Source organism: Macadamia integrifolia, unplaced genomic scaffold (assembly GCF_013358625.1).
Source record: "Macadamia integrifolia cultivar HAES 741 unplaced genomic scaffold, SCU_Mint_v3 scaffold2999, whole genome shotgun sequence".
NCBI lineage: Eukaryota > Viridiplantae > Streptophyta > Magnoliopsida > Proteales > Proteaceae > Macadamia > Macadamia integrifolia.
The window spans coordinates 21673-35377 of NW_024869124.1; the positions used below are offsets into that span (position 1 = coordinate 21673).

Genomic DNA, 13705 nt, shown 5'->3' on the forward strand with positions numbered 1-13705 from the left:
TGAGCTGCTTGCGCTACACAACACATGATCCCCGATGATCCAAGAATAAAGGAAAAGAAGAAATACATGTTCTCTAGAATTTTCAACTATAGTAACTTTATTTTCTTAGACTATCAATCTATAATGGTACAATATCAAGTAGGTCAGTAATTTCCTTGATGATTCATTAATCAAAAATCAGTAATCAGATTCTACATTATTATTTTTCTCATAAACAAACCAATATAATTGTAAGCCAGGGCTAGTCTACTGGCCTAGCATGAAATTAGGTGGGTTTGGGTATGATTTTGGTTTAAAAACCTAGTGTATCCAGGGATTCCTCCATTCTGGGGGACATTTCGGGATTCCTGTATTCTTGGGGGACAAACCTTTAAAGTGTATCCAGGGATTCCTCTATTCTGGGGGACATTTCGGCATTCCTGTATTCTTGGGGGACAAACCGATTTCATACTAAAGAATACTTCGAAGAAAACCAGAGACAATAAGATTACAAAAAAGAAAGAAATAAATATGTTATACAACAAATAACATCCTGTTTATGTAAGGCTGAAGAACACATCCTGCTTTCAATCCCTCGTTCCAAAGGTCCAGGACTTCCATTGATATGTTTTCCCCCAATGTTCTGCATGGTAAGATTCAAAACCATTACTCAAAATGTAAGTGCTAATATATACAAAAAGCACTGACTACTGTGGCTTACTTACATGTTCATGAATGTAACAACTCAGTAATCATAAGAGCTCAGAGCAGCAATGACAGATCCTGTTGTTGTAAATGCTGACTGCACATCTGGATACTCTTTCCAGGAAGTCTTGATTTTAAGAGATGGGTACAACCAATGCTTTATGGAATCCACAAACGAATTGGGGTCAGAGGTCAGAATAGCTTCCCAATCCACCTGCAAACCTTGTGGGATGCTCTCTGTGACCTCCATGTTAGCAGCAAGGAACAATCCAAGCAGAACCACAAATCCAACAACTGCAGATCCTCTCGACAGAGGCATGAAGTTGTACCTGCAAGGTTGTTTGATTTTTTAATTCACATAAACATCTACCGATTAATGTCTAGAACACAAGCAATCTGTGTTGAGATATTTTTTAACTTACCAGTAATAGGTCATCCTCAGGATTGCATCCCGCAAATTCTCAAGCATATTAAAATCAGTCGAGCCATATGTTTCACCACAATAAGCACTGCATACGGCCTGCAGACACAGAGATCAAAGCAATATTATGGTGTCTATAAAATACCACATGGAGTAATTCCTAACTACTACTTGACAGGTAAAGTTTGTCTCTACAATCTGTTATAATAGGTGTCATCAATGCAGGATCTAAGCTACTAAGAAGAATCCAAAATCTGGTTGTCAATTAGTATGTACAGATCTCTGGGCCTTCAAGGTAAACCAAAATGTGTGCCTAAAAGAAGGGTATGTACTAATTGAGCCAACACTTCACAAACACATGGATGCTTTAAGCCTTGTTCCACCTCTCCAGCTTCTAGGACAATCTGGGAACCTGAGAGAAAATCCCAAATCTGCAAGTTATCTGGAGAATTTCCTTAGATATGTAAAGTCACCCTGACTGAAGGCTGGGGTCCTGAAGAACAGATAGCAAGACGAACAATTCCACTAAATGCATGCTTGGCTTAGCTTCTCGGGCTTCTACTTTTCGGCCTCTAGAATAAAGCTTATGAGAGGGTGCTTTCCGGGCTTCTTGAGCTTATGGTGGCAAGGATTCCATAATTAGTAGACAGATTATTGTATCTCCCATTTTAAACCCCATAACGAGTAAAAGCTCGCTTCTAGAAGCTCCAAAGCAAAGCCTGAGAAGCTTAGCCAAATGCTGAAGTCAATCTGCTACACTAAAGGAAGGGTTGATAATGTCAAGCAAATCCTTGCCTGTGCTACTCCCCCGCCATGAGTTCACCAATCTAGGGCATCTATTAAAAGGATATGTTCAGTGCAGACACTGTTAATTAGTGCCATGGGGGATACATCACTTGTAGTCCACGATAGGATAAGTTTCTCTATCCTATAGTGGCTTATTAGTTATAGTTTGGTTTGGTTTTTAGTTTCCTAGACAAACTACACTTTCATCTCTTGTATTCAGATTAGAACTCATTTCCTTCTCTGAGAAGGAAAGCTACTTTGTATTCCTTAATAATAAATAGAATACAATGGGAGGGGGCAGCTGTATGTTCTATTGCTCTCATCTAGCAGGCCCTCCTTCATCTCATCTCTTTCTTGTCTCTGGTTACTGGTTTCAGGTATTGTTTCATGGTATCAGAGCTTTGAAGATCTGTCAACATTCTCCAATTGATTCCTGGTTTGAGAGTCCACTAAAGGACTTTAGTTCTACCCCTGTTGCAGCACCTATGCTGCCTATTGATGCGAATCTGCCCTAGTTAATGATAGCACGAAGGTAAACTATGCAGTATACTTCAACTACATTATCTACACGAATTTCCTTACGTTTCAACAGTCAGCATTGATCTCCAGGATACCTGGCGGCCCAATTTCTGAAAGTTTTCTTCATTAATCTGAGATCTGCAATTATTTTTAATCCAGCCATTCTACGTGGAGAATTTTTTGAGGATTTTGGGTCTCCGTATGAGGTACACTTGATCCAGATTTGAGGCCAAACCACAGGTTTGATTGTGTTTAATTTAACTTCTCTATACTACCAGTGGATGCTCTGTTTTGGGGTCAAATTGCTGACCCCTTCTACTACAATTACTACTGATCCAGAAATCTTATTAAGACAAGCTTTTGGGCAGTTATTCTCCTATTGGCCCCTAGTTTGATCCCTGTTTCAGGTCCATCTGACCTGTTATTAATTTGGGTTCATAAAATCACATAAATCTGGGTTATCTTTGCCTATTCTGAGAAATATCTTCTGCTGCTCGCTGATTTGATCATACTAGTCTACTGCTGTCTCTTTGTTGTGGTTATACATTGTTTGGATCGTCTGATTGAGTACTATATTTCTGTTTAGTTTCTCTAATGAAAGATCCTAAACCACTCAATGACAATGTTCAAGTTCAGAGTACTACTATTAAACTCGCCAGAGTTTCAAACTATCTTCTGTGGGCACAAGCTGTGCAAGCATGCATTCACGACAAGAGAAAGCTCAAATACATTACTGAAGACCCTCCTGCGGCCCTACGGAATCAGCCCACTTTTGCCACAGCTGGAATTTAAGACATTGTATCCCCAACATAAGCATAGATCCAAAGTATCAACAAGAGGCATACATCTCAAGCATTGCGAAAAAAGAAAAACAAAACAAAAAAAACAAAAAAACAAAAAAAAAAAAAAAAAAAAAAAAAAAAAAAAAAAAAAAAAAACAAAACAAAAAAAAAACAAAAACAAAAAAAACACTTTACTGAAGTTTTGAGCTCTAGTTACTTACTTCCCATGCCATAGCCATCTCTGCATCATAATCATCCCATCTAGAAGGAGTACAAGGTGTTCTAATTGCAAAATCAAATCCTTGTTCATTCCTGTAAGAAACATGTGGTGTTTATATGATATTTTTGTGGAGAAAATGGAAATGATGATGATTACAGAACAAACAGAAATAACAACAATTAGAACAGTACATCTTTTGTAGGGTGATCCTTGTCCCTTCAAGGAGTTTCCTGCAATGCATAGCCATCAGAAATTATGATGACACCAAGAAATATCAGCTCTCTTAGACATGCCATACTTTTTAATTCTGCTAGAGAACTAATGTAGGCTTCCTATATAACAGTTTGCATGATAAAGGAAGCAAGAAAAACCAATTTAACTCAAGGGAGATTATTACCCCTCAAATGCTGTGCTCTCACACCGAGTAGCTAACCAGAAGTCCTCACCAATGACGTCGTAAAGATCAGAACAGGATTCAGCCTGCATTATCTGAATTTTGTATATACTAAGTTATGCATTAAGCAGTAAAAGTATGAACCCAAATTAGCGAGCACAACAACTAGCAAGAGCAAAAATCTGATCTGATAAATCGGTGACGTGTTGCATCAGTAGAAATTAAATATCACATTCTCTATAAAAGAGGAAGATATGGATGAAGCAGGGCCATCTCACTTATGTGAATGGCCTCGTATCAACTTTCACAGGCATTATTCAGTTTCAACCATAATAACTTTGAGACCCCCTAATGATTTATTGTGGGACATTCTCCCCAACCCAACACGTTCATCAAGTTGTTAAGGTGCTAAATCATGGGTTGACTGGTGTAACTGTTGAAGTCAAACCATTGCAACTGTTTGACCTTGACAACCAATGAATAGCTTCGTTTGGAAAGGTAAACTGGGAACTGACTGAATGCAGAAATCCCTGGGTGTTGGTCATGCAGTCAACTGGAGAAGTCAAATGGGCTTCAGAACATTGCTCCCCTCCATTCAATAGACTTTCAAAACCACCCAAGGTTTTAAATCAGGTGCAAAAGTTCTAAGCAGACATACCAACTCAGGTTTTGGCTAACTTAAAAGGGCTATAAGTGGAGGTGACTTGGGTCATCAGGTGTGACTGAAGAATTCAAGTCACTTTATCCACTAATCTCCCAGCAGCCAATATTCTAATGACCAGAAAACCAGTCTGGACCCAGAGCTCCATCTGCGTCCAGATTTCAAAGAGCTTCCTTTATTTAATCCAGTGTTGGAAGGCCTTGCTACTCTAGTTTTTGGTATATGCATTCCAAGAGTGTCCAAATGCCTTGAATCACACTACCGGTTGTCCCACCAGGCAGGAGGAGATGTATCGCCTTATGTCCAATCCCATAGTATCTGGATTCATAATACCAAAACCTCTATATTTAAACAATTGTGCATGGGCTCATATGAATAACATTTGCCCGAGTAGGCAATATCTCAATAGTTATTTTTCCATCCACAAACTCTTGCCTTGAGACTTTCCGGTACGAACGAAGATGCGGGAAATTTAATACAAATTATCGCACCCTTACCCTCAAGGGAGGGCCATGATCTTCACTTTGTCTCACCTTCTCTGGTTGGAGACTCCAAAGTTACCCTCTGTCTGACTAGCTTGTTGGAATCTACAACAAAAAACAACTCAGCCTTATCCTAGCTTAAATGGGGTCGGCTACATGGATCCATGCAAAGACCAAATAGGAAAAGTGAAAGTAAAAGGAAAATACCACAGCACCTGCAAGTCCGAAAAATCTGAGATATCTAAATGGAAAAATTGTTTGGCTGGCCACTTCATCGGCAGTAGACCTACTTTCAATATTGTTAAATCGTCTCTGAGCAAACAATGCAGACATTGGACTCTTACCTCCCCAACAATGGCTTTTTCATTTTTCAAATTCTCTGAAGAAGATGACAAGATAAGGGCCTTAGAAGGTGGCCCTTGGAAAGTGGGAAAAACCCGATCTTCTTTAGACAATGGGATCAATATCTACTTTTCAACAAGGTGGACCTCACCTCCATACCTCTCAGGTCGCTCTGCCAAGACCTTCCCCCCTCCATTTTTGGTGTGAATCGGGCCTTATTATCATAGGTTCTGTTCTTAGCAATCCCCTCTTCTTTGATGAGGGAAACAATAGAATGGATAGCCTAGCCTTTGTGAGGATCTGTGTTGAAGTATCGTCTGATGCACTCCCCTCCCCACCCAAAAAAAATAAAAGAAAAAGAAAATCAGTTACTGTTGTGAATGATGAAGGCTTCTCCTTCCAATAAGAGGTTCACTATGAGTAGCCCCCTCCTGGGTGTCTCATTTGCAAGGTTTTCGACCATCAAACAAAGGTTTGTGCTCCAAAGATCCCAAACCCTACAACTGAGATCGATACCTCCTATTAGCTTGAAGGTACCACTGGCTCCTCCATCCCAGGTACTATTTTATACCCTCCGCCCCCTTTCATTCCTGCAACCCTACCTATGGCTAGAGAAGAAGCAGACACCATAAGAGTCGCCGGAATGACATGCCTGCCCGGACTATCGTCAAAGTCAAGAAGCTCGAAACCCCAACGGACCTTCGGTCCCTCTTGTTGCTACCGCTGGTTGCAATTCCTTCTATGTCATGCAGAGCTCTGTCAACTACAACGATGTTGCCTGTCCCTCTGACCATCGCTTTGAGGCAATAGTTACTTCTTCAGTCGGAAACCTCCCTCCCCATGGTTGATCGAGTGGTCTTCCTCATACGTCTGTCTCTTCTGCAAACCCCCTGCAAGTTCATTCCTCCATCCAACATTCTGCACCTCCTCTACCTCACAGAGACTGACTCCCTCTTTCAAATATGTTCTCGACCTTTCTATCCCCTCTTCTCAATTGTCTCATCGGGCTCCTGAGGTGGGCCCCTCCACTTCCCCCCATCATTTGCAACCCCTCTCCTCTATCATAGTGGGCCCAACCCCCCCTCCTCGCTCTGCTCCCTCCACGCTGCCCCTTCTGTTAGAGAAAGGGAAAACGAGCTTTGGGTCCCCCCCCCTTTGCCTCTCTTGTGCCTAGGAAGGGCCCCCTGCTACCTTATCCCCTCCCTCCTCCACCTATTGTTCCCACCAACATCCCAATTGGGCCAGCCATTTTGCCCGAAGCACCTAACCATCTCCTCAGCCCATCGGCCCATTTCTCCCATCTTGAATCTTCTAGCCCATCTATCTTGGCCCGTCCGTGTTTGGCCCCTATTTCCACCTCCGGGTTGGTCCCTATGTTGGTTTCCCCAGCGCCCCAGATCAAGGTATGGCACCACCACATGTTAGTGTCACATTCATCGATTTTCTTATTTTATTTTATTTTATTTTTTCTTTTTTGGGTAGGGTGGGGTGCATGTGTGTGGGTGGTGGTGTGTAATGATATACATTGTTGTAGCGTTTACTAAACAGCTTGAGCATTTAAGCTAAGCGATTCTAGAAGTAGAAAATTAAAAAGCCAATACATACAAATGGAAATTGACTGAAAGTCACCTTTTCTAACCTCCCATCTTTTGCTAGATTGACAACATCATCAGTCTTGTTGTTTACATACATGGTTTCCTTGATGACTGTTTTTGCAACGGTCATTGTTCTGCAGCCATTAACAAATAATAAAGGATCTTTTCACAAGACTTTCAGCAATTGTTATAAGCTGAAGAGAGAAAAGGATTATACCTTTGATAATTTGGAAAGTAACGGACGACTTTTGCTTGCCCAAGAACCATTGGAGTGTGAGACCCAAATCCCGTATTGAACTCTTCACTGGTTTGCAGAAAGAAACACCACAACATTATAAGAAAATAAATTCCCAAGAAGTGATAACATCAAGAGTTAAAGAGTTCCAAATTCTTAAGGATAGATAAGGGAGAAAAAGTACCAAGATTAAAACTCGAATTTCAATGCAGTACCTTATAAAATGGCCATTAGTAGCCAGATTGTTTCTAATAAAAGAAATAGGAAGAAAGCTTAAGCCTGGGGCATTATTATAACATGTAGGTACAAAGACCACATCCTTTGGAAAATATAATCTAAATTTCAGGGTACAAATACTTTATGGTACTAATGGAGAGGTGTTGGATCAAATCAAAGGCCAATAAAACATCATGACAGAAAAAAAAACAAAAAAAAAAAACGAAAAAAAACAAAAACAAAAAAAACAAAGAAAACAAAAAAAAAACAAAAACAAAAAAAACAAAACAAAACTGTCTAGATTACCACACAGAAAAACTGCAAGACCAAGTGACAACATAATGACAAAACACCAGAAAATCAAGTATACAAGCAGAAACAACAAGACTGAAAGATTACCTTAGCTTGTTAACCCACACAACTGGATCACAAGGTTCTGATATCTGCCTCCATTTAACAGCCAATGAATAAATATCTTGCCATGACATCATAGAACGGCTCAAACCTCTGTCCTCATTAATACCAGATGAAGTTGAAGTTTCTGAAGAACTACTGGTACTACAACCAACACCCCCTCTGTTCTGGCTTAGCACATAGGTCTTTTCCTTTTTCCTAACTGTTTTGCCAATTTTTGCTGCCCTCTTACTTGAATGTTTCCATTCTGCTTGCAGAGAACGCCAAGCCTTTGAGACCTTCTGGGCAATTTCAATAGCAGCTAATCCCGCCATACGATGCTGGAAAACATTCTAAATCATAAGTTTCAAAGATACGGACAGATGCAAATACTAAAGCAGTAGAAATGATAATAACTGCAAACATGAATAAAGAATATCATGGGCAACTTCTTGGTGAAACTAGCTGAATATTTGTTACTTGTTGCAGTAGAGTGGACAGAAGAAACGCATAAAAGAAGAGCACTCCTTCCTCGCCAAAAGAAGAAACATAAAGAACTTTTATAATTCAACTTAGCGAACCAGAATCAACACCAATATATTGAATAGTTTTATGTAGCATGGAGGTAAACTAAGTTGGAATGTACACGCAGTGATGATTGGTCCATTTATACACTTCATAATTGTTGGCCCATTGCTTTGAAAGGCAAGCCTTGGAGAATGCCACAGGGTGGGATATTCAAAAAGGCCCCAATGAAATTCCTAAGAACTTTCAAGCAGCTAGTCAGCAATTGAGTGTTTTGGGTTTAGTGTTTTTGGTTTGGGATTTAAGGTTTAGAGTTTAGCTATTAGGGTTTAGGGTTTGGGGTTTGGGGTTTGGGGTTTGGGTCTTAGGGCTTATGGTTTTGGGTTTTGGGTTTAGGGTTCAGGGTTCAGGGTTTTGGATTTTAGGTTTAGGGTTTTGGATTTAGGGTTTAGGGTTTAGAGTTTTTGGGTTTAGGGTTTAGGTTTTTGGGTGTAAAATTTAGGTTTAAGGTTTTAGGGATTAGGGTTTATGGTTTAGGCTTTAGTGTATAAGGTTTAGGGTTTATGGTTTAGGCTTTAGTGTACAAGGTTTAGGGTTTATGGTTTAGGGTTTTGGGTTTTGGGTTTTGGGTTTTGGGGTTTACACTTTAGGTATTTTTTTTTAGGGTTTAGGCTTTTGGGTTAATGGATTAGGGTTTAGGGTTTTGGGTTTTAAGGTTTAGGGTTTGGGGTGTAGGGATTAGAGTTGAGGGTTTAGGGTTTAGGGTTTAGGGTTTACGGTATAGGGTTTAGGGTTTCAGGTTAAGGTTTATGTTTGCTGGTTTAGTGTTTAGGGTTAAGGTATAGTTCTTTAGGGTTTGGGGTTTAGGGTTTACGATTTGCTGTTTAATGTTTAGGTATTAGGGTTTAGGGTTCAAGGATTTAGGGTTTAGGGTTTTGTGTTTTGGGTTTAAACTTTAGTGTTTAGGGTTTAGGTTAGGATTTAGGGTGTAGGGTTTGTGGTTTACAGTTTAGGGTTGAAGATAATGGTTTAGCATTTAGGTTTTAGGGTTTAAGGTTTTGGGTTTTGGGTCTAGGGTTATAGGTTTTGGGTTTAGTGTTAAGGGTTTAAGGTTCAGGGTTTTTGGTTTAGGGTTTAGTGTTTAAAGTTTAGGGTTTAATGGTTAGGGTTTAGGGTTTAGGGTTTAGGGTTTACGGTTTACGGTTTACGGTTTAGGGTTTAGCGTTTAGGGTTTGGGGTTTAGGGTTTAAGGTTTTTTTGTTTAGAGTTTAGGGTTTAGGATTGAGGGTTTAGGGTTTTAAGATTTAGGGTATAGAATGTTGGGTTATGGTTTAGGTTTTAAGGTTTAGGGTTCAGGGTTTAAGGTGTACGGTTTAGTGTTTACGGTTTTGGGTCTACGATTTAGGGTTTAGGGTCTAGGGTTTGGGGTTTAGGGTTTAGTGTTTGCGATTTTTTGTCTACGATTTAGGGTTTAGGGTTTAATGTTTACGATTTTTGGGTCCACAATTTAGGGTTTAGGGTTTAGGGTTTAGGGTTTAGGGTTTAGGGTTTAGGTTTTGGGATGTAGGGTTCGGGGTTTAGCGTTTAGGGTTTAGGGTTTTGGGTTTTGGGTACAGCTTAGGGATTAGGGTTTAGGGTTTAAGGAATGGGGTGTAGGGTTTATGTCTTACATTTTAGAGTATCGGGTTTATGGTTTATGGTTGAGGGTTTAATGTTTTAGGTTTAGGGTATAGCGATTAGGGTTTAGGGATTAGAGTTTAGGGTTTGGGGTTTAATGTTTGGGGTTTAGGCTTTATGGTTTTCTGTTTAGGCTTTATGAATTTGGTTTAACGATTTAGGGTTTTGGGTTTTGCGTTTTGGTTTTAGGTCTTTGGGAAATCAAAGATTTAAAAATATTATTCAAGTAATGGATTGATGACCTTAATTTAACAATCAATATTTTTTATTATTTTTTTCATAACCAACCCACAAGGTTAACCATTCAATGCACAAGAACACATCATTTTATTTCCTTCCTCACCCCCCCCCAAAAAAAAAAAAGGTTTTGATAATTTTTTTTAATATATATATATATATAGATTATTGATGGATGAATTTATCAGAACAAATTGATAAAAAAGAAATAGGTATGATGCAGGATCCGATAGACTAGCAAAGGTATCTTCAATTTTGAGGGATGGTCTTTGGCTTCTAGTCCTTAGAAATTCTAATTCTCTTATTGAGGTCTGGGATAAGCTTCAAACTGAGGGTGAAACAGGGCCGGGTTGTGCCGGGTTTCTCAAAACCCTAACCCAACCCTAGGTCCCAAAACTCAACCCAACCCTAACCCTAACCCAACCCTATCGGGTTCATGCTCAGGCTAATGCAGGAGTAGATTACAAGTAACTAACTCCGCAGTTTATAACCCCAAACAATACAAATAGGAGCAAGAAACAAAGAAATAATACCATCAAATAAACCCTCAAGGATACAATACCCATATAGGAGCAAAACCAGCCCAAAACCCAATAGGAGAGAGAAAGGTGCGGCCAGGTTTGTGGGAGTCCGATTGAGCTGCACTTTTGGGTGTAGATAGTCCCTAGGGAGGGTACAAAAACCCCCAAAGTTGAGAGGATTCTGACAGTTGGTTGTAAAGTTACAAGCTTTCTTGATTTTCTGACCTAGGAGAGAAAACTGAGAAAAACCTTCAAGAACAGCAGCTGAATGCTTCCAACAGTGACTAGGTAAGGATCGTGGGACCCTTATGAGGCTTGGAATACCCTGATTGAAGATCTGGCTAAACAGAGCACAGACGAGAGAGAGAGAGGAGATCGATTTCTCTCTATTCCCACTAGGATTGCTGATCGGTTCTAATTTTTGCAAACTTTTATCAGAATCTGAATTATACCTCTTGAATGTTATAGCAAATAAAATAAAAAAAGAAGAATAAAACGGATGGGGGGTTGAGAAGGGTGAAAGAGAATAAAGGAAGTGGCTATCTCAGCCTGGGCTTCCCACCCACAGCTATCTCAGCGGCTCTAAGCATTTAGTTGCAAACTTTATTTCATAAATGCAAACTTTCTTTTATTAAAATCTATCCAATAATGGTACATATGCCTCTCTATTTATAGAGGGAAAGTTTACAATCATACTAATACTAGGAGCTAGTTTCCCAATAGGACTAGACACTCCTACTACATCTAGGAGCTAGTTTCCCAATAGGACTAGACACTCCTACTACAACTAGGAATTCAAAATAGGACTAAGACTTGACTTTATGACTCTAACATGGAGTAGGACTAACTAATAGTCCATATAGGACTTTACAACCAACCAATAGCCTAATAGGCCTTTATTAAATTAAATAGCAACTAATTAAACTAATGAATAAAATCCCGTTTTCCTACCTTCTACCCATATTTTAGGCCTATTAAAGTGGTTCATTTTAAAGAAAACCCATGGGATCAAAGGCCCAATACATACATAACACAACCCAAGGCTTATTTGCAATAAAATAAGCCCAAGTGACTTATCTACGTCAACTCACCCTCTCTTAGAAAAAAATCGTCCTCGAATTTTGTAAAGTGTGAGGGTGATTATATCATGGTGCACGTCCCTCTTCAAGCCATAGAAAAATTCAGGTAGCTCTTTGATAATAAAGATGTAGTCTAGAATGTGAGGAGCTCGATCTTCAAGATACTTTAATGGGATGATGAATTCCACATGCTCAACTTCAACATCTTTGGATGTATCCATAGGGTCATCTACATATGCACCTTTGATCTCTTCTAACTTCAATGCAACATAAAGCTCTTTTGGTTCATTTATCTGGTGGTTCCCAACCGGTTCCATTGATGGTTCAAACACTTCATTCTTGAACTCCTTAGGATCTTCCTCTTAGCTGGTCACAATCATCACAGTTGTTGTAGTGTCAGTCTCAACTTCACTGACCATTGTGGCAACCTTGTTGCTTTCGACTTCTCCCACATGAGTCTCGTTGATGGGAACATCAATGACTAGTTTTTCCTCAACAATAGGAATGGCTGAAAAAATTTTAACACTAACCTCAACTTTTGACTCTAGTTCACTGGTCAGAGGTGTCTTCTCTTGTTGCTCTTTTGCAATAGAGGCCGATGATTCCTTCATGCTATTGTCAAGTGTGGGTGGCTTTTGGACATCTGGTGGAAGGAAGTACATGTTTCGTTCATGCTCAGATAGGTACATGCCTGCCAACTCATACTGCATCTTGTCCCACGTTCTAGGTTTACATTCTTGAGCTTGAAGTTGCCTTTCACGGACTCTCCATTGCATTCGTACACAATCATTCATCTGGGAACATGCATATTGGTGTTTTTGTGTCTCTGTTAAGTTGTAGTTGTCAAAATACATGTCCAATTCACGCATCCATTTAAGGAATTCCCCATGAAAATAACGTGGGTGATCATTAGATTGGGCAGCAGTAGATGTATTATGAAGGGAATCCTGTGGAGGGAAGAGCCTTCTTTGAAAATATACAAGGAGGTATTGTGTCACTAACTGGTACTTCATCTCTTCCCAAGTCCTAGGCTCATGTCCTCAAACTTGGAGTCGCTTTTCATAGACTCTCCACCAATCTCTAGCATGACCAATCAACCGGAAGCAAACAACTTGAAGCTTTTGTGTCTCTGTCAAGTTATAGTAGTCAAAATATTCCTCCAAAGAATCTAACCAATCAAGGATGTAGAATGTATCCCTTTGTCTAGCAAAGTAACGAACTGATGGAACCATCTTCGGTTAGGCCTTGATAGATTGTTTGGAGCTTTCTTCAACCGTAGCTCTGATACCACTAAATGCAATAGTAGATTACAAGTAACTAACTCCACAGTTTATAACCCCAAATAATACAAATAGGAGCAAGAAACAAAGAAATAATACCATCAAATAAACCCTCAAGGATACAATACCCATATAGGAGCAAAATCAGCCCAAAACCCAACCCGAAAGGAGAGAGAAAGGTATAGCCAGGTTTGTGGAAGTCCGATTGAGTTGCACTTTTGGGTGTAGATAGTCCCAAAGGAGGGTACAAAAACCCCCAAAGTTGAGAGGATTCTGACGGCTGGTTGTGAAGTTACAAACTTTCTTGATTTTCTGACCTAGGAGAGAAAACTGAGAAGAACCTTCAAGAACAACAGCTGAATGCTTTCAACAGTGACTAGGTAAGGATCGTGGGACCCTTATGAGGCCTAGAATACCCTGATTGAAGACCTGGCTGAATAGAGTACAGAAGAGAGAAAGAGGAGATCGATCTCTCTATTCCCACTAGGATTGCTGATCGGTTCTAATTTCTACAAACTTTTATCAGAATATGAATTATACCTCTTGAATGTTACAGCAAATAAAATAAAAAAAAGAAGAATAAAACGGATGGGGTGTTGAGAAGGGTGAAAGAGAATAAAGGAAGTGGTTATCTCAGCCTGGGCTTCTCACCCATA

General features: G+C 39.8%; 1 protein-coding gene across 2 annotated transcripts; it reads right to left on the reverse strand.

The window, feature by feature from the left end:
• Window positions 1-139: 139 nt before the first annotated feature.
• LOC122067604 (suppressor of RPS4-RLD 1-like) lies at window positions 140-8094 on the reverse strand. Of its 2 annotated transcripts, none has more exons than XM_042631437.1 (9): window positions 7737-8094; window positions 7104-7190; window positions 6921-7020; window positions 3810-3892; window positions 3604-3642; window positions 3414-3504; window positions 1107-1204; window positions 705-1013; window positions 140-622 (listed from the first exon to the last, which is right to left on the reverse strand). In XM_042631437.1, exons 1-8 carry the CDS (start codon window positions 8063-8065, stop codon window positions 725-727), a joined length of 1116 nt encoding a protein of 371 aa, XP_042487371.1. In that variant the 5' UTR covers window positions 8066-8094; the 3' UTR covers window positions 140-622; window positions 705-724. The 2 variants fall into 2 exon arrangements, with proteins under 2 accessions (XP_042487371.1, XP_042487370.1); XM_042631436.1 differs by having other exon boundaries at window positions 3810-3901; window positions 7737-8093.
• Window positions 8095-13705: the final 5611 nt, after the last annotated feature.

What these genes read in the sequence shown, in the direction of transcription:
- LOC122067604 (XM_042631436.1), bottom strand. Translation starts at nt 8,065, where the DNA reads ATGGCGGGATTAGCTGCTATTGAAATTGCCCAGAAGGTCTCAAAGGCT. An exon ending in GTGTGGGTTAACAAGCTAAG is followed by an intron (nt 7,191 to 7,736) that starts GTAATCTTTCAG and finishes TCTGCAAACCAG; the next exon opens with TGAAGAGTTCAATACGGGAT. An exon ending in GAGAGCACAGCATTTGAGGG is followed by an intron (nt 3,643 to 3,809) that starts GTAATAATCTCC and finishes TATGCATTGCAG; the next exon opens with GAAACTCCTTGAAGGGACAA.